Source organism: Gymnoscopelus braueri, assembly GCF_963280865.1.
Source record: "Gymnoscopelus braueri genome assembly, chromosome: 18".
NCBI classification, from domain to species: domain Eukaryota; kingdom Metazoa; phylum Chordata; class Actinopteri; order Myctophiformes; family Myctophidae; genus Gymnoscopelus; species Gymnoscopelus braueri.
This window is the reverse complement of record NC_137618.1, coordinates 34,440,414-34,464,962: the sequence shown is the minus strand read 5'-3', so window position 1 is coordinate 34,464,962 and position 24,549 is coordinate 34,440,414. Positions and strand designations below refer to the sequence as shown.

At 40.2% G+C, this 24,549-nt stretch overlaps 3 protein-coding genes across 8 annotated transcripts; 2 read left to right on the top strand and 1 right to left on the bottom strand.

Moving 5' to 3' along the window:
• Nucleotides 1-1,229: 1,229 nt before the first annotated feature.
• On the top strand, nucleotides 1,230-6,778 carry glb1l (galactosidase, beta 1-like; the record flags this gene model as incomplete). Of its 2 annotated transcripts, none has more annotated exons than XM_080413170.1 (16): nucleotides 1,230-1,400; nucleotides 2,082-2,251; nucleotides 2,346-2,496; nucleotides 2,761-2,821; nucleotides 2,899-2,993; nucleotides 3,083-3,263; nucleotides 3,370-3,428; nucleotides 3,604-3,725; nucleotides 4,037-4,077; nucleotides 4,187-4,305; nucleotides 4,413-4,487; nucleotides 4,643-4,732; nucleotides 4,846-4,959; nucleotides 5,251-5,382; nucleotides 5,575-5,793; nucleotides 6,539-6,778. In XM_080413170.1, the coding sequence occupies exons 1-16, from the start codon at nucleotides 1,332-1,334 to the stop codon at nucleotides 6,776-6,778; spliced, it is 1,938 nt and encodes a 645-aa protein (XP_080269296.1). In that variant the 5' UTR covers nucleotides 1,230-1,331. The 2 variants fall into 2 exon arrangements, with proteins under 2 accessions (XP_080269296.1, XP_080269297.1); XM_080413171.1 differs by having other exon boundaries at nucleotides 1,270-1,400; nucleotides 2,183-2,251.
• Nucleotides 6,779-7,394: 616 nt separating this feature from the next.
• On the bottom strand, nucleotides 7,395-15,708 carry ankzf1 (ankyrin repeat and zinc finger peptidyl tRNA hydrolase 1). 5 transcript variants are annotated; one of them, XM_080413165.1, is made up of 16 exons: nucleotides 15,643-15,708; nucleotides 14,662-14,812; nucleotides 14,163-14,281; nucleotides 13,816-13,918; nucleotides 13,469-13,680; nucleotides 13,232-13,341; nucleotides 12,312-12,465; nucleotides 11,966-12,188; nucleotides 11,766-11,864; nucleotides 10,394-10,564; nucleotides 10,066-10,251; nucleotides 9,621-9,933; nucleotides 9,284-9,395; nucleotides 9,010-9,177; nucleotides 8,269-8,339; nucleotides 7,395-7,533 (listed from the first exon to the last, which is right to left on the bottom strand). In XM_080413165.1, exons 2-16 carry the CDS (start codon nucleotides 14,783-14,785, stop codon nucleotides 7,407-7,409), a joined length of 2,292 nt encoding a protein of 763 aa, XP_080269291.1. In that variant the 5' UTR covers nucleotides 14,786-14,812; nucleotides 15,643-15,708; the 3' UTR covers nucleotides 7,395-7,406. The 5 variants fall into 5 exon arrangements, with proteins under 5 accessions (XP_080269291.1, XP_080269293.1, XP_080269292.1 ...); XM_080413167.1 differs by having other exon boundaries at nucleotides 9,621-9,927; XM_080413166.1 differs by having other exon boundaries at nucleotides 14,163-14,278.
• Nucleotides 15,709-16,893: 1,185 nt separating this feature from the next.
• On the top strand, nucleotides 16,894-23,409 carry LOC308073336 (uncharacterized protein). The gene is made up of 18 exons (XM_080412211.1): nucleotides 16,894-17,052; nucleotides 17,140-17,197; nucleotides 17,308-17,370; nucleotides 17,496-17,651; nucleotides 17,809-17,926; nucleotides 18,257-18,435; nucleotides 18,608-18,689; nucleotides 18,847-18,974; nucleotides 19,135-19,146; nucleotides 20,531-20,604; nucleotides 20,685-20,736; nucleotides 20,941-21,000; nucleotides 21,097-21,249; nucleotides 21,393-21,510; nucleotides 21,625-21,803; nucleotides 21,911-21,992; nucleotides 22,443-22,567; nucleotides 22,669-23,409. Exons 1-18 carry the CDS (start codon nucleotides 16,987-16,989, stop codon nucleotides 22,686-22,688), a joined length of 1,725 nt encoding a protein of 574 aa, XP_080268337.1. The 5' UTR covers nucleotides 16,894-16,986; the 3' UTR covers nucleotides 22,689-23,409.
• Nucleotides 23,410-24,549: the final 1,140 nt, after the last annotated feature.

The window sequence follows — 24,549 nt, the reverse complement described above, 5'->3', positions numbered from 1 at the left end:
AACATTGGAAATACTCAAGCAAAGTAAAAATACCGTACAGTAAATGTACTTAATTAACGCCACTGTTAACAAGACGGTGTTTAGGACCCAGCATGTAACAATGTGAATATCGTCACATGATAGTCATTGCTGAAGCGGGGTCGTATGCAGTGTTGCCATGTCTGCTTATTATAAGCGACTTTGGGCTTGTTTTTCTGCAAAGTCGCTTGTAAATATTGCATTGGTTGTTGCGAGTTGCGTTTTTTGTTTTCTGGTTTCTACAGTGTAGTTGCTTATTTGGGCTTGTTTCCTAATATTGTTTAATTAAAGCAGTGGACAGTGGTTCTCAGACATTTTCATGTCAAGGACCCCCAAATTAATATGCATTTGTCCACGGACCCCATCTGAAAGTATTTTGTGCCAGGGACCCCGTACCGGATTTGTGTTGCTAAAATGTTTCAATTGTTTTCAAGATTATTAAAAATTTCAAATATCTGATGCATAATATAGGTTTAATGTGGCCTTAAAGGGTATTTCACTTTCAAAAAAACTTTTGGTAATTTTATCGTCTACTCAGGCCTTTGTGAGCGCCCCAGACCGTTTTTAAGTTGCTTGATTCAGTATTTAGATATTTGATATTAATTTTATCAGACACGCCCCCTTCCTATACAAATCCATTATAACTTCAAACTCCATTTTTAACATGTTAGATTCGTCAAAAACACCCGTCCTTGGTTCTGGTGACTCACCCTGCCCTCCTAATACGTGAGGGGGCCGTGTTTTTTCGATAACTTTTTCCATTTATTTTTAATATTTCTTTTGGAAAATGAAAAGAATTCAATACATTAAAAAAATTCAATAAAATAAATGAAAAAAGTAATCGAAAAAACACGGCCCCCTCACGTATTAGGAGGGTAGGGTGAGTCAGCAGAACCAAGGACGGGTGTTTTTGATGAATCTAACATGTTAAAAATTGTGTTTGAAGTTATAATGGGCTTGTATAGGAAGGGGGCGTGTCTGATAAAATGATTATCAAATATCTAAATACTGAATCAAGCAACTTAAAAACTGTCTGGGGGGCTCACAAAAGCCTGAGTAGACGATAAAATGACTAAAAGTTTTTTTGAAAGTGAAACACCCCTTTAAGTAGCTTATTTTAGGCTTGTTTTCCTAGACCTAGTGGCTTATTTCTCTCACAAACGCTGGCAACACTGGTCGCATGGTATAGCTTCCCCAGTAAACACAACCGAGACAGAGTTGTGGGCAACTTGCCACCGTAATAGTCACATACTGTACGATAATGTAATGATCGTGTTAATTAGGCCTATCCTTTCAAGGAGATAGTAGTAGACATGGCTAAAAATACATTGTTTTTCGTTGCAGTGTGCTTTGCCTATTTAGCTGTAAATGGAAACGTATTGGTAAGAAACTGAAACTTAAATAGTAGTCACCTATATTAAACCATATGTAGTTCCTATGCATTCATTCAGGTTTTCCTCACTGTTTGTCATTATGTAATATAACCATGCTAATATAGGCATGTGTACTGCTTACTGTAACGGAGTTATGTTATCTGGTCATAATGTCGGTAACAGGAAAGGTGGGCACAAAAGGAAGAGTGGGCACCTCGTTGTTAAATAGGCAATTATTTCCAAAATGTTAAAAAATGTAATATTTGGAAAATGTTTAAAGTTGTAAGTAAAGTATACATGATTAGAACATGCTTAAACATTCGACAATTAAGGTCTGGTATTTCTACAATTGCTACAAATGGCTACAAAACCTGTATATCCAGTCATTTTGGGACATAAACAAGAATTTGAAGTATACAATTAAGTCTGATAATGATGTACCGTGCATGTTCACATCATGTATACTTTACAAAAAAAAAAAAAAAAGCCAATGTTACATGAGGTTCCCAGATGTCCCTAAGTGCCCACCTATCCTGTATCAATGTCAGTTGTCATCTATGATAGTCTTGATCCAAGGCTATAGGGTAATACAACAGTACGCTACTTAGGCTACATCAACTTACATTTGATTACATAAAATCTAATCATGTCAGTTTGACCAAATCTTACCATTCATGCTTTTGCGTGCAGGCCTCTGCTGACAGAACATTCTCCATAGACTACAAGAACAACTGTTTCTTGAAAGATGGGAAGCCATTTCAATTTATCTCAGGGAGTATTCACTATTCCAGAATCCCACGATACTACTGGAAGGATCGGCTTGTCAAGATGTACATGACCGGACTCAATGCCATCCAGGTGTAAGTTCGAAATTAACAGATCCCTCCCCCCCCCCCCCCCCCCCACACACACACACACACTTTTCACAACTGCATGTATTCTTTGTTCATGCAGATATGTGCCTTGGAACTTCCATGAGACTGTACAGGGGGTGAATAACTTTTCAGGGGACCGAGATTTGGAATACTTCCTGAACCTAGCCAATCAAACTGGTCTTCTGGTCATCCTACGTCCAGGACCTTACATCTGTGCAGAATGGGAAATGGTGAGTCATGTCATCTGTATCCGACACTATCATGCCATCTGTATCTGACACTCTACCCTGAGCTCTGGTACCATTACCACAATACTACTTTATCACACTGTGTTGTGTGATAAAAATGAAATAAAACATGAAAAACTAAACATTAGGACATCTCAGATGTAAAAACTTAAACTATCACCACAAGTGCATGTCTCCCATCTAAAATTGGCTCGTCATTAGTCATTCCCTATCCCTCATTACTAATTCTTTGCTCTTCTTCCTTAGGGTGGTTTGCCAGCCTGGTTGCTTCAGAAGCCAAACATAATACTTCGTTCTGCTGATACAGGTAGGTACAAATATTATATACAAAACTTTCATCCCAGTCAATTTATCTTCATGCTGATTGACTGTCTTCTGCATCAGATTATTTGCAGGCAGTCAGCAACTGGCTGGCAGTTCTTCTCCCCAAAGTGAAGCCCTGGCTCTATACCAATGGTGGCAACATCATTAGTGTCCAGGTAGGTTTTGTTTAGCCACAGAATGGCTGTCTTTTACAACAAATAGGATGACTGTATGGTTTGGCTTAATTGTATTCTCCTAATTGCAGGTGGAGAATGAGTATGGAAGTTACTTTGCTTGTGACTACAACTACATGCGCCACCTGCGGACTCTGTTCCGGTTCTTCTTGGGTGAAGACACAGTCCTGTTCACCACTGATGGCAACACGGACAAGGAGATGATTTGTGGGACTCTGGAAGGATTATACGCCACCATAGACTTTGGTACAGGTTGGTATTATCTGCACACAGAGGACAGAGGTATCAGGATCTTGCTCTGAGATAATTAATAACACTGTCTATTGTCTAATCTGAATGGTTTGTTTCTGTTACGCAGACACAAATATAAGTAAAGCCTTCAGCCGACAAAGGAGATTTGAACCGCGTGGCCCTCTGGTAAGTTAAATGTTCCCTATTTATTAACACAAAAATACACAGAGTTTAAACTAACTAACTTAAAATCCCCTCTGGTTTATGAACACTACTCACTTAAAATGTATTAATCTGAATTAACCAACTACTACCATACTAAAACATTTAACTTTTATTAACTTGGTGCTTTTTGTTCCAGGTGAATTCAGAGTTCTACACTGGTTGGCTGGACCACTGGGGAGAAAAACATGCTGTTGTTGACTCTCAGAAGGTCAGCAGGATGCTAGGAGACATGCTGTCTATGGGTGCCAACGTCAACATGTATGTTCCCCAAAGCCTCTTCCCTTACACCGTTTATGCATGGCTGAGATCGAATAATCATTTAAACCAAGTGACGGCTCACACTCAGAGTGACAAGAGTGAGTTAGTTTCTTTTATTTCTCCATGTCTTTACAAGAAAGGACAAACGTTTCGGCTATCCAGCCTTCGTCAGTGTGTGAGATAGAATAATCACTGTTAATGATTAACAGTATTAAAAGCTGAACACGCCCTTGCGAATGGCTCAAATCTACTCACTTAGAATAACATTTCCCTCAAATGATCAGCTATGTTGTACTGCTTTCTCTTTTCAGGTACATGTTTGAAGGAGGCACAAACTTTGGCTACTGGAATGGTAAAGTTTTTATCTCTTCACCGGATTGATGTTGCTAAAAAGAATAACAATCGTTTGCCAGCCAGTTGTAGGAAAGCAACTCTTTGTGAACCTCTTGGTTTTCCTGAAGGTGCCGATCATGACACCAGGTACCGCTCAGTGTTGACCAGCTATGATTACGACGCCCCCCTGTCTGAGGCCGGAGACCCCACGGAGAAGCTACTGGCCATCAGAGACGTCATTAAGAAGGTATAACTGATTATGTATACCCACACTTAAAGGATGTTTTAGCCTGATATCATCTGTATGTGTTGTTTTTAAGTGACTGAAATATTTTTACTTTATTCTCATAAAAGTTCAGAGATATTCCATCTGGTCCCATGCCACCAGCAACTCCTAAATTCGCTTACGGTTCTGTCACTCTGAATAAGGTAATAAGCAGTTGTTCTTGCCGTTTAAATGCCTTTTGTTCTTTATCTCCAAAGTTTCAACAGTGCACAAACTGTCTGATCACGAATCATCAAAAATGACAACTGTGGCAGACTTGCACTCCAGTATGACCTATATTACTCTTATTCTATTACAGGTTGGCAATCTAAGCAGTCTTTTGACCACTCTTTCACCCCAGGGGCCTGTAAAATCCCAGTACCCTTTGACGTTCGAAGGATTGAAACAGGTACGGTGCCTCTCTGAAGGCAAAAGATAACTAGCGTTCTAATGGTAGTAAATCCTCTTGAAACATGGAGAACTTCTAGACTGTCTGCAACATGTTGTGTCTATTGTGTTTAGTACTATGGATATATGCTGTACCGCACCAAACTGCCCCGTAACATCCCAGAGGCTACACCGCTCATTTCCCCACTGAATGGTGTTCATGACCGTGCATATGTGTCCGTCAATGGGGTACGTGCTCACAAAGAACTTTTGTTTTGTGTAGCCAATCAAATTGCAAGGTTTTGGTCAAATATAAATATGCAGTTAGACATTGAAGGACAAGACTAAACATGTTACTCCTCTCTTAGCATACAGTACATTCATGTGTAGTTTAGATTTTTTGCAGACATCTTCCAATGTAAAGGATAGTATGTATTTTATCAGACTTTACTGCACAAATGTGTCTATATAATACATGACCAAAACACTCCTGCTGACCTCAATATCACAATTACTCAAGAAGTTAAGATGTCTTAGCAGGTGTTCCAGGGTCTGCTGGAGAGAGACACCATGCTGGTGATCAATGTTACTGGGCAACAGGGTGATACCATGGACGTTCTTGTGGAGAACATGGGCCGTATTAACTTCGGAAGCAAGATCAACGATTACAAGGCAAGGAACAGTTACATAGCAAGCAGTGATTCACACATACAGTAGTGCACAATTACCTTTTTCAATATAGCAATAAAAGATGTTGCAAATACTGTATGTAACCTCACATTTGATGGTAAAATATGGGTAACACACACACACACACACACACACTGTTTAAGTACCAAATGAGTAATGCTATGTACAATGCAGGGCCTCTTGAGCAACCTAATCCTGGGTAGAGATGTGTTGACCGACTGGGAAATCTATCCTCTGGACATTGATGGAGCTATAGCTGGTGGATGGCCTCATTCAAACAGCAGATACTCCCATCAGACAGAGACCTCATTTGGGCCAGTCTTCTACATGGGGACGCTACAGCCCAATGGTCTGGCATGGGACACCTTCCTCAGGCTTAACGAATGGACAAAGGTAATGCAAACACTGTTTTTTATCTGGGTACAGTTACTGTAGGCTATCTTAAAGGAGAATTCCGGACATTTTAAGTGTTATCTTTGATGTGTAGTTACTCACTCACCGAGTTATGAAGTGGCGTTGAGTTTTTCCAGCGATCCCCCTGTCTGTGAGTCTGGTCGACCCCCACTATTGGCATAGTGGGAGGCGCGTGTCTTAGTGAAAATCGCCTAATTCCACAGCTCCAAATTTCTTTTTTCCACAAATCCTCCTCATGGTGTCTCCTGATACTTTCACATGCACTGTTTATCACTCACGAGCTGGCGTTCATGGTCAGCGACGTGAATGTTTTCCTCTCGCGTGAAATCTCGCGTCTCGCGAGATTTCCCGTCCTCGGCTCACTGCGCTCCTCGGGAAATCTCGCGAGACGCGAGATTTCACGCGAGAGGAAAACATTCACGTCGATGACACTAAGACACGCGCCTCCCACTATGCCAATAGTGGGGGTCGACCAGACTCACAGACAGGGGGATCGCTGGAAAAACTCAACGCCACTTCATAACTCGGTGAGTGAGTAACTACACATCAAAGATAACACTTAAAATGTCCGGAATTCTCCTTTAAGACTTATTACATTCTACAATTTGCTCTGAGAAATTACAGTATACATTGACTTTGAACAGGCTCAGCTACATAATGTGCTCTAAAAAGTTTTAAATTAACCCCAATATGATTTGTACTGTACATCTTATTTTCTTCCCAGGGTCAAGTGTGGATCAATGGGGTGAACCTGGGGCGATACTGGTCAGCCAGGGGGCCTCAACATACTCTGTATGTCCCTGGTCCCCTTCTCAGCACCACTGAGCCCAACTACATCACAGTACTGGAGCTGGAGAGGACGCCTGTCCACACGCGGGTTCTGTTCATGGACCGGCCCCAACTGACCCTCACGACCAAGAAGTCTCGACAGAACACATTTCATCGCTCAGTCACTGTCACATAACTTGGGGTAATTCAGTGGACCATTTAAGTCAGTATTCAAAAATATACAAGCGTAAAAGGCTTCTCTTATTTTAAGGATTCAATGCAGCATGAATATGTGACATTCTTTCTGAGACATCACAAACATGGCAGCCCAACTAAAATGCAATTCAGGTTCTCAAACTTCTGGCAGGTTTGACAAAAAGTAGGGCTGGAAGTACAATGTTATGACAATTCTATTGACTTATTTTCTTTTAACTACAATTTTCTGCTATTTTATATACAGATGCTGTAAATAAATCATGATTTTTATTTTCAATACCTCCTATCACTTGCTTTGTTATATGAATCAACGAATCTGATGTTCAGATCAAATTTTCTGCCTTTTTTGCTGGCATAATAAAACACGAAAGAAGGTCTGTAGACTGTAGCTATCTTAAATGCTATTTATTGGCACATCCACAAGTAAAACAGCATGATAAAATTCTGTCTGAGTAGTTGATGAATCAGAATGCATATTTTAAGACTGGATGCTAAAAGTAGCACTCCTGTGAGAGTCATGGCATTGACTCAAACAATGTTGCCTGTTCAAAGGCACATGTAGTTCCAGTGAGGTAGATTAGTTTTTCCGATTCTAATCTACATGAGGTTTAGGTCTTGGCAGCAGGAGTACTGGCCTTGCGATGTGCCTGGACACAGCGAGGGGTACAGAATGAAAAATCCAGGTATTGAAATGGGATCTTCCCGAGCAGAGATTCTCCACACGTCCAGCACCTCCTAGTGTTACAGAAGTAAAGAAAATCCAGACATAAAACTATGTGAAAGACACATAAACATTACATCTTAATTGTCTTGTAATAATGAACTAATTTAACCCAAACTCGAAAAAGAGACACTTTGCTGATGTTGAACCTAAACCTGTCGCCATGTCAGTCTCAATGGCACAGGTTACCACACAGGCATCATCACTACTTATCACTTACAGTACATGTTTGATATCTGCTGCCAAGTGATGTCTCTCACCTACCGAAGAGACTGTGATGCTATATCTGCAGCAAATGTTTCTCTACTTGAACAAGAAGTAATTCTGCATCATATCATTATTTTGACCATGCACCCTATGTATATTTTACATTGTACTGTAGGTGACAATGTGTCTTCTTGTTAATTTACCGGTACTTGGGTTTCCTTGTTTATTTCTTTCTCTACTCTTTCAAGCTCCGATTAAGCTTGTATAAAAAAATAAATAACTGTAAACTTGTGATGTGACAATAAAGTTGAAGTTATTGAAGTGGAAATCCAATTGTTCTGATGTGAGGAGATCAAATATAACTACCTAACTTTCTGTGTATTTCTCTGCAAAATGCAGAAATGGCCACTGATGACGCCATTATGTGGACATTTCTGCATTTTGCAGAGGAAAACTAACTAAACAATAAATGCTGTCTTTTTGAAAGAAATATTTAAGTTCAAAATCAGCAAAGTGTGCTTTTAACTAATTTAAGATCTTACTTGACATTGGAGACAGCGACTCCTGTTGCAGCTGCATGCACTGCCAACCTCCTCTCTGCAGCCAGGGCCCTCTGTAACAAAAATAAATCAAGTCTAAAAACTGAATCTAATCTGCCCAAATATGGAAGTTCGGCAGGCTGGTGGATGTGAGATCGTGAATTCATAAAATGTGAAAAAAGACACAGAAAAAAGAAAATCACAGGCGTGAAAAGTATTTGGGGATTGACTTCCTTGGCCTACCAGCAGTGTGCACAAGACATTTGGGTGCAGTGCAGTGTTTCTTAAATGGGGGTACACAGAGATTATACAGAGGGTATGTGAGATGAAGTGGAAATGGAAAGATTATTTTACTGCTATGTTTATAAAACAATCAAAAACGTGACTAGCACAACTGTTATTGAACAGAAAGCAATACTTATTTTCCATTATGAGGTTTTATTTTGAACACATCAAAATTGGACTCACAGAAATGTTAAGGCCACAGTTTAAAATGCATCTGCTCAGGAAGCACTAATTGCAACACGTTCACTACATTTCTTTATATTCTGTGTTTTATCATTCATTCATAGCATCATAAATTGCTAAATAAATGTAGTTGGATAAGGGGGTACTAGGATTTAGAAATCACAGAAATGGGGTGCTGAAGCCAAAAAAGTTGACGCTTTTCTAAACAGCTTGCCCCTTAAGTGCCATGCCGTAAAAATGCCAATAATATGTCAACAAATAAACCCATTACTGCACCTTTTCACGATCAGTGAGGGACGCAAACCTCTTCTTTTCCTCCACCTCAAACTCTTGTTTCCTCTTCTCCTCTTTCTGCTCCTTCTCTCGCTGTTTCTTTGCTGCCTTTAACGCCTTCTTCTTCTCCATCTGCTTTGATTCGATCTCTGCGTTGAGTGGCCCAGGAACCTTGAGCAGCAGTAAGAGGTTTTTCATCACTGACCGACTGCTGTGTCGTGAATTTTAAGGAATGGGTTTAGAACAAAAGCAAACAGTTGCAGTGAAGGTTACACACCTGTGCCTTGCTGTAGTCATACTTGTCAGGATTCTCACCCATGTACTTCCGAAACACGTTCCTTATTTCCTTCTCTGGGGCGACGACATATGGGGTCTGTCCTTTATTATCCCTATATATATATATATACACACATATATATTGGTAAAATAAAACATCTAATTAAGTAGTACATACATTTACTAATCTCACACACTTTGATGTGACTTATCACACTGCTGGTTTAAAATGACTACACTGGCATACATAGTAAAATTCGTAGTGTTAATTTAACTCCAAAGAGTGTACTAAGGGAAACAAATCAACCTGACTGTTCAGAGTAGATTTTACTGTGTACCTGCTGGCAGGGTCTGCACCCACGTCCATCAGCAGTCTGACTACAGCCTTCTGTCCAGCTGCGGAGGCCACGTGTAGCAAAGTAAACCCTGTGGAGTCTACAGGCTTGTTCAGGAGATGCGCTGGACTGAAGTCACCATCAGGTGACTGCTGTTGACGGGATGAATTGCTTCCCAGTTCACCAGCAGTCTCCTTCCCTGCCGTCTCCTCCACCGCAGCCAGGTGGAGGAGGCTGCGTAGGGATTCCACATCCCCGATCTTGCAGGCTGTATAGAGGGCATCCCTGAGACCATACTCCCATGACTCATCTACCTCTTATGTGGAAACACAGAAAGCTTCAATTATTTAGCATTCACATCATTTCCTCCTCGAACACTCTGATTAGGGGATACAGGACAGATGTGGGCGGGTAACGTGACAGGGTTAACTCAAGTAGAAAATATCACCTTCTGCTGGGTGTGCACCTTCTGCTGGGTGTTTCTTCTTATTCAGTACTTTCCTCCTCCGCTTGTTCTTTACTAGTTTCTCTTGGGAGAGGTCATCTGTTGACGAAGCACCCAGCACCTCCTCCTCTTCTTCCTCCTCCTCCTCCTGCACCACCACTTGCTCATGTCCTTCACATGCATTCAAACCTGGGATACAGGAAAAGGTTTTACAACATTGCCTGTTCTGCATTGCCTCCAGTTCAGAAGGGCAACATAGTACTGAGATGCACTTAGATACTGAAGGATCCACAGACATCTATTATAAACTAATCTAGCATATTGAACCTACTCTCAATCACCACTTTGCGTCCGCTTCCCTTCTTTTTTCTTCTCCTCCTATGCCTGGAGGGTTGGATTTCAAACTCCCGAAGGTCCAGGGTTCCCAGTGTCATCTCTACTGTCTCCAGCTGGATGTCACCGCTGTCTTCATCATCACTTGAACTAGCGCTTCCACCTGCTTCTGTCAGAGACAAGATGGAAACATAAGCACACTGTTCCTTTCCTTATCGTGTGTTCCAGTTATCTCAGTGGACTGACACTAATTATGGGATTGAACCTGGATCATATGTTAAATGTTAGCTCCCATCCACATCATCAAACAAGACAGTGGATACAATAATGTGTGACAACAGTAAGAATAAATGCAAACACATGTTGTAGTTTTATAATCAATGATTTAGCATTTAGGCTTTGTGAATTAAACTATATATAGTAGTTTAATTCACAAAGCCTAAGTGCAAAATCATTGATCATAAAATTACATGTGTTTGCATATAATTTTATATATCGTCGCTATCCAGCTAACTCCATTTTCAGTTTTTTTTTCTTTTCATAAATCAACACTATTGAACACCCTTTACGTCGGTGTAAAAAAATAAATAAAAGCGCTTCAGACAAAACCTCACAACTCCATTGGATCCTCAAACTGTCCGTCAAACCACGCAACTCCACCCCCTCTCCACTGCGTGTCTCAGTCAGTGCACACACACACAGAGGACAGGACAGGACAGGACAGGACAGAGGCAGAGCTGCCGCGGAGCACTCAGCAGATAAACAAACGGGGACAGACTTCGGGTTTTGCTCCCCCGTAGTCTGTTAAAACTATGCAGTGTACCTATTTATCAAACTTAGCACTGATGCTAATGTTACGAAAACAATTAATTCTATTTCTAAAATCTATGAAGTGTTTTCTGAGGAGAGCAATGTGACAGAAATTAGTTCATAGCATTTCTCTCGCTAGTTCTACTCTGTGAACCCCCCTTTGCAGAAGTTATTGTAATATTTTAAGTCCTGCTTATTATTGTAGCCCTATATAATAAGTGTCATGAAGCATCAGGGCATTAATTCACTCGTTGTGATGCATTGTGAGCTTGGAGGTCCATTGTCAGCGTAGCCCCATTTGGAACCTCTCCCTCCGCAGCGATTGGAGCTATTGTCTGCTGTTCAGACAAAACTCCTAACACCTCTTGAGCTGGATTTGGGTAAAGTGGTGATAATATAATGACACATGTAAGTATCTGACAATATATAGTCACTATACCAGCTTTGATGAGGCAGTATTGCTTTGTTTTAAAAATATAAGGTTTTCTTCATTTCCTGAAAAGTTAGCTGGTTGCTGCCAAATACACACACACACACACACACACACACACAAAACTCACCCTTCTCTGGAACAGAGTCTGGTTCTGCTGTAGACTTTTTTGCCCTTTTCCATACTTTCTTAGAGGGACTAAAGATGACTGAGAGGTCCATGTCTTTCCCTGTATGAAAATATGCCCCCCAAAACATTAATTATACCAAGACTATACTACAAATAAATAAGCGACAACATGCCATTATAAGTGCAGGATTTGACTCTTACCATAAACATGAACAGTAGAGAGTACCTCATGTACTCTCTGCACCTCACGGAAGGTTGCCCTGCGTGTGGGGAAAGGGAGCGTGCGGATCCTGGGGTCTTTTTTGGCCAGTGGGGCGGGCGGACCACCCAAAAATATGTTTTTATTGTAGCTAGGAGCCCGAAGGAATATTGCAGACGCCTCATTTATGTGTTCAGCCCAGCTCTCCAGGAGATCCTGGATCTCCTGCAAAAACACCAAAGATTTTATTAACTCATATATGAATTAGTATTATTATTCAACATTCTAGTGTAATGAGGTAATGATGCGACCATTAGCTTGACGCCTTTAGTCTGAGTTTTATCTTGCCTTGACCAGTGCTGCCTCATTGTATCTCCTAAGGGCCGCCCCCGCTGACTTGGGTGCATGGCTGCGGTTCTGAGCATCTCTGAGACCCTGAGCAGTGCCTCGCTTGGCGCGCACAGTGTACCGGTGGAAGGTTTTGTGCTGAAGAACCTCTTTCCTGTAATGCAAACATGCAGGTTCAAGCATAACCTTAAACGGACCATCATTGCCCAAATGACCTGAATACAGTCAATGATTGTTCATTTGAGACTTTGAGCTGTATGTGTTGTATGTGTTATGTCTATGGTTTTTGTATTTGTTATTTTCGCTACCTCCTGGTCTATACAGCACTTTGGTCAATGAGAGTTGTTTTTAAATGTGCTCTATAAATACATTTGACTTGACGTGAATTGAATGTTGGCTAAACACACTGCATGGCACTGATGTTTGAATTATTATGTTCGTAAACAAATATTTATTAAAGAAAATATTTTCAGCTAGACTTTTCAAATCAATGATGCTTTAAAAATAATGCTTTAAAATACAATAACATAAGGTTGACAAGAAATAACCGTGCGATGATATTTTACTATGTTCGGTTACCTATCTCAAGCAAATTTAAAGTGTCTGCAAGTTGATTTTCATATTGCACTGTAATGATCGGAATCCAATGAAGACTACCTCTAAGATCTGACAGACTACGGTATGCACTATGCAGTAAGTAATGTCAAGTACACCATGAGTCAGTCAATGAGCTAAACATGCCTGACCATCATCATTGGACGGACCTTTTGCACTATGCAGTTGCCTTTTGGTCAATTCTTATATGCTTTATTATAAAAAGGCATTGCCTATTATTTCTTTTAATTTCTTTTTAGGAGGACAGCGTGAACATGCCTTAAGACAGTGAACCTTCAAGTACAAAAAAAGAAGCAACCACTGACCCTTTGAAGACTGCACCAGCAAAGTGTCCCCCACCAGTCATGAGGACGACCCATACAGTTTTATTACTTATGGTCCTCAGGGAAGCCACCCGGTCTACCTCTTCATCTGACTTAAATATCAGACGAGGAGAGCAAGAAATTAACCTACAGTAAATACTGAAGGATGCAATAATAACATTTATTTATGGTTAATTTTGCGTGTTTCTCAAAATACTTTTTTCCCCTGTTAAGTCTTACCTTGCCTTGGAGAACACAGCGGTGGACAGCTAGATACTGTCCCTCCAAGTCCTGAAAAACAACTTTGTTGGATAGTCGTGGTACTGAATCGGCCAGGAGAGAACCCTCATTATCAGTGCGGGTGACATCACTGCTTCTTCCAGCCCAGTCACTGTCCTCCGTGTCCTCCTCCCCTGAATCGGACTCTGAGCCTGAGATGCTTGACATATCTCCTGTTGAGAGATAAATGGTCATTTTAATGAGATAAGATTGAATAATTTCAGGGTGGAAACTCAGCTGTCATCACAGTAGGTAGTTGCACACAGACCAGCGTCTTCCATAGTAAGGAGAAGGCCTCAATGTCCTACCTGTTCCAGTTTTCTTCTCAAACTCATCCGCTGTAACCGGTAGCAGTCCCATCATCTTTTGCCTTAAGTTGAACCGATGCCAGTCCAGCTTATAGTGTTCCATCTGAGACAATTTAACAGCCTTTTCAGTCAGTTGTCAAACAAAACAGTATAGTGTTGTGGGGTTTCCCAATTTCACTAAATCACTGTTTCTCAACCAGTGGTCCATGGCATAATTACAGGTGGTCCATGGGAAAGTGGACTGCTCTGGACTGCTAGCAGTGCATAGCCAGAGCTCAAAAGGGTTGAGAACCACTGCACTAAATAAATAGATAAGATCTTTCGAATTTAATAAGTGTTTTATTTACCTGTTCCTCGCGGTTGTTAAAGGAGCTTCGGCAGGCGGTGCAGACCATCCAGTCTGGTACCTCTCTGACAAGGCTCCTTCCCTGATGTGTGTCATCTTCTGGACATAGGTCAACCTCTTCTGTATGGATAGCATGCATGTTTAGTTTAAAAAACTAAAAAAGTAACAAAATGTGCAGGTATGCATTTTTCTTTTAGACATAACATGGGTGACAATACAATTATGTGTTTTTGGTCTGGGCTGGGAGGGTTTGGAGAAGTGGGGATGATCGTGTGTAGTTTTATTGACCACTACTTTTTAATGTGTAATGTTCTTATTATTTTATTGTACGTAGTGTATTGTGTATTTTACTGCATAATAGTGTGTTAGATCTATAACCCATGGACTATGGGCAGAAAACTGCTAAATGTTATCTCTCCTTGTATTATATAAGGTTAATGTTATTGCATTGTTCTGTTCAAATAAAAAATACATAAATATTCAAAGTAAAAAATACGTACTGTCTGAAGACGGATCAGGGGGAACAGGTTGGACAGTTGTCACTTCTTTTAGCCCGACAACAGCCTCGTCTTGGAGACATAAATCAAAGACAGAGCGGTATGTTGTGCAGGCTGTCAGTGTCATCGTCAAGTCCCGTTAACTGTCTGCCACCTGTCATTGGACACAAACAGAGAAACGTAATGGAATTTGTCACTGTACACACTGTAGCAACAATCATTACAGTGAGTTGTTAACGTGTCACTCGAGCTCACCTTTGTGTCTTCGTCATAATAACGCTATTTGCGTTGGCAAGTAACCACTGTTTTCTTAATCATAGCTTAGCTGATGCAGTTGTGACCTAAATGTACTATGAACGACACGTGTAACTACTGTACCATGGACGTTAACTACTTACAACTAGCCATGGATCACACGATGGTCGTCTGTCACGATCGTCATGGATAAACTTCAACCTGGTGTTTGCACTTTCTCCCTTTTTGGCCCGTACATCTACTTAAACGTTCAGATTTAAAATATACAGTGCTTACCCCTTGGCCACGGATGTTACAATTATGTACGGGCCCTCAGAAGTACCCGTATCTTCCGTATTGGTCAATAAAAATCATTTTAATCCGATCGGTGGCCATTTTCTCATAGAGTTATAATGTATCAAGAGTGCAAAACACCTCCCAACCGATAGGGTCGCGTAGAAGTTGAAAGCATATGGCGAAAATACGGAGAAAATGGCCACCGATCGGATTAAAATGCGTTTAATTTGAAATCTGGACGTTTATGTAGATGTACGGGGCAAAAAGGGAGAAAGTACGGTTGAAGTCATGACATGTCAGTCATGTTTGTATCAGGGCTAATTTACTACTAGCATCATGAACAAACACTACAGACAACGTTGGCAACGTTTGGAGTAGGGATACATTTACATACACGTCATCAAAAGTTACTAAACCATTCCCAGGGTGATTTAATAATATGAATGAGCTTACCACGAATGCCCAACCAAGCTATTGTTATTGATCCTTGAGACAGACACTGCTACAACATCATGACATGTCTATTATCTACGGAAGCCCAAAAGGGATTTAGGATCCGCCGTGCACCGAAAATAGCCGATCTACAAGCCCACAACGCGTCACGGAAGTGACGTATTGCGAGCTTGTATATCTGCTGTTTTAGCTGTGCGATACCACCGTACGCAGAGGTATATATTCTAGTACGCACTATCGGTTCTACACGCGCTCATTAGCAGCATACACACACGCATACTCAGTTCCACTGAATAAAACTATTTTTGAATAAAGCTTGTTGTTAGTTAGCGGCCGTTTATAACTGGCTGTTTTCTGTACAAACATGGTCTGTTTTCCAGACCATGTTTGGTCTGGAAAACCAACTAGATTTGTATTGTGATAGATGGTGCAATAGCACGTTTTACAGAATGGTCTGTTAAACACCGTTTGGCGTACGTATTACCAGCCATAATTATGGCTGTGTCCTGTGTTATGTTAACACAACACAGCACGTTATGAAGTGTTCATAACAGTAAGGTAACGTTGAGGATTATGTTGTTGAATGTGAAGTTCGCTTGCAAGTCACACAAACCGCATGGTTCGTTATCGTTTGCTAATGGTGAAGCAAAAATGCTAACACAAATCTAAATAAAAGAATGTGCAGTAGTCTAAAGCAAACGTGTTAGTACAACAACACGACATTACTCCTAAACTTTGTCAACTCACGAATGCGAGTTATAATGTTTTTAAAAGCTACTTCCGCTCTCCTTTGCAGAGCCCGGATAGCTCAGTCGGTAGAGCATCAGACTTTTAATCTGAGGGTCTAGGGTTCAAGTCCCTATTCGGGCGATAGTTTTGACCCTTGTGTTTCCAAATTAATATTTGAAAAACATGTTTGTTGGTGTTTCAGAACAATTACCAATCTTCTGAAATGAGTACCGTACCATAGTAAATTATCTCTGTGTAGGCCAAGGCTTACTGGGAAAATACATTACACTTGGCATGCAGTACACCTTTCCAAAGCCTAAAATTGCCCTAAACCTATACTAAACAGTAAACCGTTTATTTGAAAGCTGACCATTGAACTGGGGTTGTTATTACAAACAGTAACACGTCATATTATTCTACGGTTGGCTATCTTATTGTTGTTTATGAAAGAACTGAACTAATTAGGGGATTAAACTCACTCATAAACAAATAACAAACCCTGTAATTCTAGTGAGATAATGATGGGTATTTTCACAAGTTAGTGATAAGGGACGCCTATAAAGCTAGGTGTTAGTAGAGGTAATGGCAGCACTGTGCACATAACCTGACCCAACGATGGACCGGATTATCCTGCTATACTATGTGGCTGTTTCCACCTGTCTCTGGGCCATGCATGCTCAGGTGAATATGAATTGGATCGGGACTGAGGCTTCAAGAATAGAACATGAACATGAATTGCAGCAAACTTTCTATCTGTCTTTTTTGTAGGTTTCTGCGACCAACACATACAGGAGCTTCACACAAGGTGGCCCCATGGGATTCTCAGGTAACACTAGAATGGACTCAATCCAATGCACATTGCAGTTTACTCATTCCAATATTTGATGTCAATTTTGCAATGGTGAAAAAATACTGACTTCCCATTTTCTGTCTAAGAATATCCTGATCCAGATGACGTGCCAGCGATGGATGACATCATTAAAGCCAATGAGTACCAATGTAAATGGCCCAGCAGTCTAATTTGTCTAATTAGCTTACACTGCACTTACATACACTACATGCTGTGCAAGAACAAAATGTTTCCTCAACTAGACTGACATTGTTTTCCTTACTTTGTGCCACAGCTGCCCGAATCATCGATGGCAGCACCACCCTTCGGGAAGGAGATATTGCTGTTTCGACAGGAAGGCGCTCAAAAGTCTGCTTTGCACGGAGCTGCTTATGGTCTAAGTCAGTGGACGGACATGTCTACATTGCATATAAGTTAGCACCCCAGTACAGTAAGTCCTGCTCTTGTTGCAGCTTTTCACATAAAATTAAGGATAGTTTGATCCTTCTTGACATTCATCCCCATTCACACATACAACCGTTTTTCATTGCTTGTCTGCGCTTAGGGGACTTATTTCTGTGTTTAAACCTGTCTGTTCCATTATTTAGATGAAATGGAGAGGGAAGTGATCAGGAAAGGGATGAAGAACATAGAAAAAGGTACCTGTGTCCGGTTCGTTCAAAGGACTCATCAGAAGGACTTCCTTGACATCCAGTCAAAGTCAGGGTGAGCCAGAATTTTAAGAATTTTATTCCAAAATGAAATAACCTTCATTACCTTTGACAAAAACGATGACTGTCATGCTGGTAAAACTTATCCTGGGATGTTATTAAAAACTGTCACCTGTATTCATTTTTATTTTTATATAGAGCAATGAATATCACATAAAATATAACAATAGAAAGGCTAGGATAAAGCAATAACAGAGGGTTTCAGCCAATAATCAGTAATGATGTTACCTTGTTTTTGGAATTGTATTTGAAATGCCCCATGACTGTGCACAGTACAATTTACACTGAGGAGTTTACTTAGTGTGCGCTGTACATCTTAATGTAGGTGTTGGTCCTACCTTGGTGTACGTGGTGGAAGACAGACGCTATCCCTCGGCGCCCCTCACTGCGTCCGGACTGGAATAGCATCCCACGAACTTATGCATGCCTTGGGCTTTGTACATGAGCAGTCTCGTGCTGACCGGGACAAATATGTCACCATCAACTGGTCAAACATTTGGAGAGGTAAAACAAAGGGGCGGGAATGGATGAAGGCAGGGAGTAAGGAAATACTAGTGAAAATGTTAGATGTAGAGATATGTACTCATGCTATGGATTTGATTGTTTTTAATTTATTAGCTTTGTTGATATGAATTGATTTTAAAAAGGCTATAATTTACTTTCAAATTTTCAACAGATCGTGTGAGGAACTTTGAAAAATTCAGGAACGACAATCTGGATTTGCCATATGACTATGGCTCAATCATGCACTATGGAATGTGAGTAGGAAGAGTGATATATTTGCATGGCTGTGTAGTAACCCAGCTGTTGATGAATAATACCCTGAATAATTGGTCTAGAATTTGTTTTATCTTTTCTTCACAATTCATTCTTTATTATCCAGCTATGATTTTTTTTCTCTCTCTCTACATTTAGGTATGCCTATTCTCAGAGTGGGGAGCCAACTATCGTTGCTAAGAATGGCGGCAGAAACATTTTACTAGGACATGGATCCAAACCCAGTCATTTTGACAAGCTGAAAATCAACAAGCTTTACAATTGTGGTTGGTAGCAAATGTCCTTGATTGCCATAATGCTTTGAGCACTTGTAATGTTTTGCTAATACTTTATTTGCTGAAACATACTACATGGATTCAAAATAAATATAAATATCACTTATTCTGGCACTCATGCTTGATTCCATTCTGTCTTATGTTTTCACAGTTCCCAAGACAATTGATGAATTCTGACTAAACTGCACTGAAGTGAATCAATTTTGAGCTACTGCAAATGATACAATAAACTGGTGTTCATTCATGGAAATATTTCAATAAAGATTTGTATTCAACGATTTCTAGTGACAGTCTCTCTGTGTACCGGTATATGTAAACATCTGAATAAATTAGTAGTACAAAATTATCCCAATCCCTCCTCCTGATTTCACAGATATATAAACTAGCAGTTCAAGGTGTTTTAATGTCACATGTATACAGCTTGTACAGTAGCAACATTGCAGACAGTAAAGTTCTTAAACAACAAAGTAGATGTGGGAGAGTCCTGAGAAGCCTGTTGGAACCACTATAATGTCAAATTGTGTTTACATATTTGGTCTAATATATTTATGTATCTTTACATAGCCATCATGTTGTTTGATTAAGTAATAAATAACTTAATAACAAACTAAATGATATGATGACAGAATTCAATGCTAATGGCAATTTTAAAAACTCATGGAAATAAATGAAATATTGCATAATATTGGAGAGAAAACTAAATGTGGAGTGGGAGATGTGATCACATTAAATAAAGAGAATCACAGTGACCTCAGATCAACCTAGAGAAAGGCAAGACAAATTTACACTTGGATTAATGAGGAGTCTGCTGATACAGTGACAAAGCTTTAAAGTATAGCCACACGCTTAAATCAGATACAGAATAAATCTCATAATTTCTATGTTTCAGCAGGCAAGCTACCAATGAAACATGTGGGTGTGAAGATTTACCGGATTCCCCCTAAACGTTGTAGTAAAGAAAAGGGCGAGCATTTCATAAATTTTGCTAACAAGGAAGATGCTATCCCTGTCACCACCCATCAAATTGCCCCCTAGATATAAGCAAAAATATTTGAAGAAGGATAAGATTTTTGTTTTATATATTTACCTGACAAAATGATTGCTGTGAAGACTGATAGTTCATGTCAAAATAACTGGTTGCCTGCTTCGTCAGGCACAAATTGATGGGTCTGTTCGACGGGATGGTCAGTTATTCTGTGCAGAGTAACTGCTGAGTTGAAGGCACATCCAACATAACAAAACACCTGTAGCCATCTCATTTCGAAAGTGCTGAATCTCGCAAGAGTTAAAGTACAGGGCGCATCCACAGAGTTTTGCATCAGGGTCAGAACATCTGTTATGGGTCAGCAGTGGATTTTTGCTGATTACATACATTTGATGATGAGGGGTCTTAATCGTGATTCACCACAGAACATGTACCCAATCAGTACAGAGCACAGGAGGAGTACTGGGTATATAGATTCGGTGGAGGTGAGGAGTTTATTGTGCAGTTGTGTTTAGAGGACAGGCGACAGGAACCAGGTGCACAGTACCCGCCTGAACCAAAGCAATGAATTCCATTCTGATTCTTCTGGCTGCCCTGTTTGGGATGGTGACCCATTCTTATGCCCTACCACTAAAGGTCAGTGCTGAGACATCTCCTGTACACTGTTACATTTTGTTCAACCAAGGTATATATTAACATCCAGTTATGAATTGCAGAATTCAACTCGATTACATCAGGTAAAGCTACGGATAAAAAGAAAATACTCAGGTGGGTTCATTAAAGTTACTTTTTATTGTACAGTGCAATTATCATGCAAGTTTATGTTGGCACTTAACATTTGAATGAGTTAATAGGAAAATATAGCAATGTATGTACAGTAGTATACAAAGAATTATTCTATTTCCTACAAGTGGGGCATATATTTTCAGACCTAACCGTTCTGTCCCTCGTTATGCATGTTTTTTTGTTCAGATGAATATATAGATATTGATGACATGACTGCAATGGACAAGATCCTGGAAGCCAATAAGAGTAAGTATGCTGTCTGTTCACTAAGATGACATTGACTAAGTTAGTATATCCAGGGGTTAGATTAAAACAAATAAACAAACACATATTTCTCACCAGGGCTGCGAAAACCTAGAGGAATAACATTCAAAGATGGGGATATTGCCCGGTCATATGTAAGGAGCGCCATAACCTGCCCCGGCAATGCCTGTCTATGGCCTAAAGCCGTTGATGGATTTGTTTATGTTCCCTTTATCCTCTCTCCTCTATATGGTATGTATCCACAGATATGTAGTATTGTCATGTTGTTTGGTTTGATTTTTAACAGCATATGATGCTCTTGTTATACTGTACACACAGTCAGTTAGTCAACTTTGTTTGTATAATGTGACATTTCTGCTGGATTTTGACAATAGATGATATGGACAGAATCACAATAGAAAATGGAATGCAGGACCTCGCTGCTGGCACATGTGTTAAGTTTGTTCCACGCACTCATGAAGCCAGTTTCCTTGATGTTCAGCCTAGATATGGGTAAGTGACTTCAGCACACAATCTTTGCATGTATTACAATGAGGAAATCTCTCCAAGTAAATGCATAGTGATGCTAGATTTTTCATGCATGTATCCCTTCTTTTGTACCGAAAGATGCTGGTCCTTCCTTGGGCAGACTGGAGGAAGCCAGGTCCTCTCTCTGCAGGCTCCTGGATGTATGTGGTCAGGAGTGGCCTCACATGAGTTCATGCATGCGCTCGGCTTTGTGCATGAGCAATCACGCTCAGACCGAGACCACTATGTGACAATCGTATGGAGAAATATCATTCCAGGTTGGTGCTATGATAAATGTACATTTCTTCTGTTTTGTCTACAGATATTTTTCAAAGCAAATAATAGACACATTAACATTTGTGGTATCCTTTTTGTTCCTTGGTAGAGCGTATGCATAACTTCCAGAAACAGATGACAAACAATCTCAACACCGCATATGACTACAGTTCTGTAATGCATTATGGAAGGTAAGAGACACCTGTATTAATGCCACAGAGGTGAATTAAGATGGAAGACATATTGAATGAAATGCAAATAAATACGAATAACAATCAGGTCTGGCTGGGGGTGTTCCTCCAGCAGCATGGGCCCCTCTGATCCTGTGTAGATTATATACAAATACAATATAATTTAAAAGAAGCTACAATGTACAGTCTGTGTGTGTGTTTGTGTGTGTGTACAGTCTGTGTGTGTGTTTGTGTGTGTGTGTGTGTGTGTGTGTGTGTGTGTGTGTGTGTGTGTGTGTGTGTGTGTGTGTGTGTGTGTGTGTGCGTGCGTGCGTGCGTGCGTGCGTGCGTGCGTGCGTGCGTGCGTGCGTGCGTGCGTGCGTGATATTGAATAAATTGCCCTTGATGTTCTACAGGGCAACATGTTTTTAGGTTGCTCACTACTCATATTTTATGGATGCCTTGTTCCAGGTATGCATTCTCTGAGGGTGGTGGACCAACTATAATCCCTAAACCAGATCCTTACATTAACATTGGTCAGCGGGATGGACCCAGTGCTATGGATCTCCATAAAATAAACGTACTCTATAGCTGTGGTAGGTAATCTGTAAATCCATGGCTTGGTTGCCATATTGTCATCACAAGAAAATCCCATTTTCACTGACTCACTGACTAAGGGCAGATTTTCTCTTCGCAGGCTCTTCGAGGCTAGACTAAGAGTGACTCCTTTCTTTTCTTTATCACCCACCAGGTGAAGTGGCATAAGCGTATCCAGAATGGCAACAGATGCCCATAACCACACTGACAACGGACTTGAACTTGTGCAATGCTGTTATACTCTGTTCTCAGACGTGAAAAGTAATTTAGTGCAACTTGTGTTCTTAAGCAGATTATCTGAGTAGGGTACTTATATTTTTTGGGGGTGGCTGCCTTCTAGACTGTGCTTATATGAGACTAATTTATTAACTTCTACTTGGGTAGGCTTTGTTTTAGAAAATGTACATTTGCTAAACCTGCCAATTCTGCAATAATGTCTGGTATTGTTGATATGATCCATGTCCAAACTTGGGACAGGTAATGAAGGATCAATTCAATTAAAAGAGGAAACCCAAAACAGTTAAATCAAATCATTTATAACTGTAACTTTTGTGTAAAGTTGTCACACAAGGCAATTTAAAGGACACTTTAAAATGTGTATTTGGTAATTTATATGTTGTATAAAATAAGTAAGGTTAGTAATGTGGTGTACTGTACTGTATGTCACAAGGCTGAAAATGGACAAGCTTATACTGTATGCCTGCAGCTACCTATGTATTAGCGGGCACGAACAGGTGCCAATTCTGTACCTTGCACTTTCTGTATCAAATTGTCCCTCTATCTTTTTCTCTCCCCCGCTCTGCTGCTTTGCACTTTAAATAAAAAGAGAAAACATAAGAGATGGATGGTCTGCTTATTGCATCTTTTACTTTATTTGTTTATTTAGACAGGACAGAGCATATTAATGAACGTCACATGAACGTAAATACACCGGATTTAGCAAAGATGCTAATTTTCATCCGCAGTCCTCACAGAAAACATAAAAATATAAAAACAATAACATCAGAAAACAGACAAACAGTGAAATACAATTACATTACATCACATAGCCTAAAAAAAAACTAAAATATGATCACAAATGGTTGCAGCTTTGGTTTTCAAGCAACCATCTTTTCACATTGAATTTAAAAGATGGAAATGTAGCACAATCCCTTATATGTAGAGGAAGGCCATTCCATGCTACACAACCCTGTACTGAGAGGACATTTTGACCGAAGGTTGTTTGCCGGTGCGGCACTTCACAATCTCCTCGAGTGGTTGCTCTGGTACTGATTCCTCTTTCAGGCTTCCTTTTAATGAATTCCCTTAGGGGGGGCGGGCACAGACCATGTAAGGTCTTGTATATGACCCCAACCTGTTTGAACTTTTTGAAATTGTCGAAGCTAAAAAAATTGAGCCTCCTGAGTATGTTACAATGATGATAAGAGTGAGGCTTCCTGTCAAACACCTTGAGCGCACTTTTGTAGAGCTGTTCGATGGGTTTTAGGATCGTCACGCCTGTGCAAGACCAGTTTGTAAAACAGTACTCAATGTGTGATAGGATCATACAGTGAAGATACGATCTGGCAGCTCCAACTGTCAGGAAGGGTCTAATTTGTTTAAAATTTTGAAGGTTGAATTTAATCGTATTTGTGACTTTCTTCACATGTTTTTGTGTGAATTAAGCTGTTTCTTGAAGAGATCCACTTCAAGTGAGGTGGTCATCATTGTCATTCTGATATGAATCTAATCTGGGCCACATAGAGGACTTAACGTGATACTTTTCAGTCTGGGACAGTCTAATCACAAGTGACAGATCATTTTAGCATGTTCACTTGCATCTAAAAAATAAGATGCATGCTTTGTATTTGTCCATTGAATTAATAATAGGCTACTGCCTCATGTGAACAGCTTTTATCTGTCCTGTGTAGCGCACACATATTAACAGTAAATGACAGCTTTGTGTTTTTCTTCGTTCTTTTACTGTCACAGTGAACAATAT

What these genes read in the sequence shown, in the direction of transcription:
- ankzf1 (XM_080413165.1), bottom strand. Translation starts at nt 14,785, where the DNA reads ATGACACTGACAGCCTGCACAACATACCGCTCTGTCTTTGATTTATGT. An exon ending in AGGTGCACACCCAGCAGAAG is followed by an intron (nt 9,934 to 10,065) that starts GTGATATTTTCT and finishes TTTCCACATAAG; the next exon opens with AGGTAGATGAGTCATGGGAG. An exon ending in CCCTCACTGATCGTGAAAAG is followed by an intron (nt 8,340 to 9,009) that starts GTGCAGTAATGG and finishes TTTTTGTTACAG; the next exon opens with AGGGCCCTGGCTGCAGAGAG.
- LOC308073336 (XM_080412211.1), top strand. Translation starts at nt 16,987, where the DNA reads ATGGACCGGATTATCCTGCTATACTATGTGGCTGTTTCCACCTGTCTC. An exon ending in TAAAGCCAATGAGTACCAAT is followed by an intron (nt 17,371 to 17,495) that starts GTAAATGGCCCA and finishes TTTGTGCCACAG; the next exon opens with CTGCCCGAATCATCGATGGC. An exon ending in GACATCCAGTCAAAGTCAGG is followed by an intron (nt 17,927 to 18,256) that starts GTGAGCCAGAAT and finishes ATCTTAATGTAG; the next exon opens with GTGTTGGTCCTACCTTGGTG.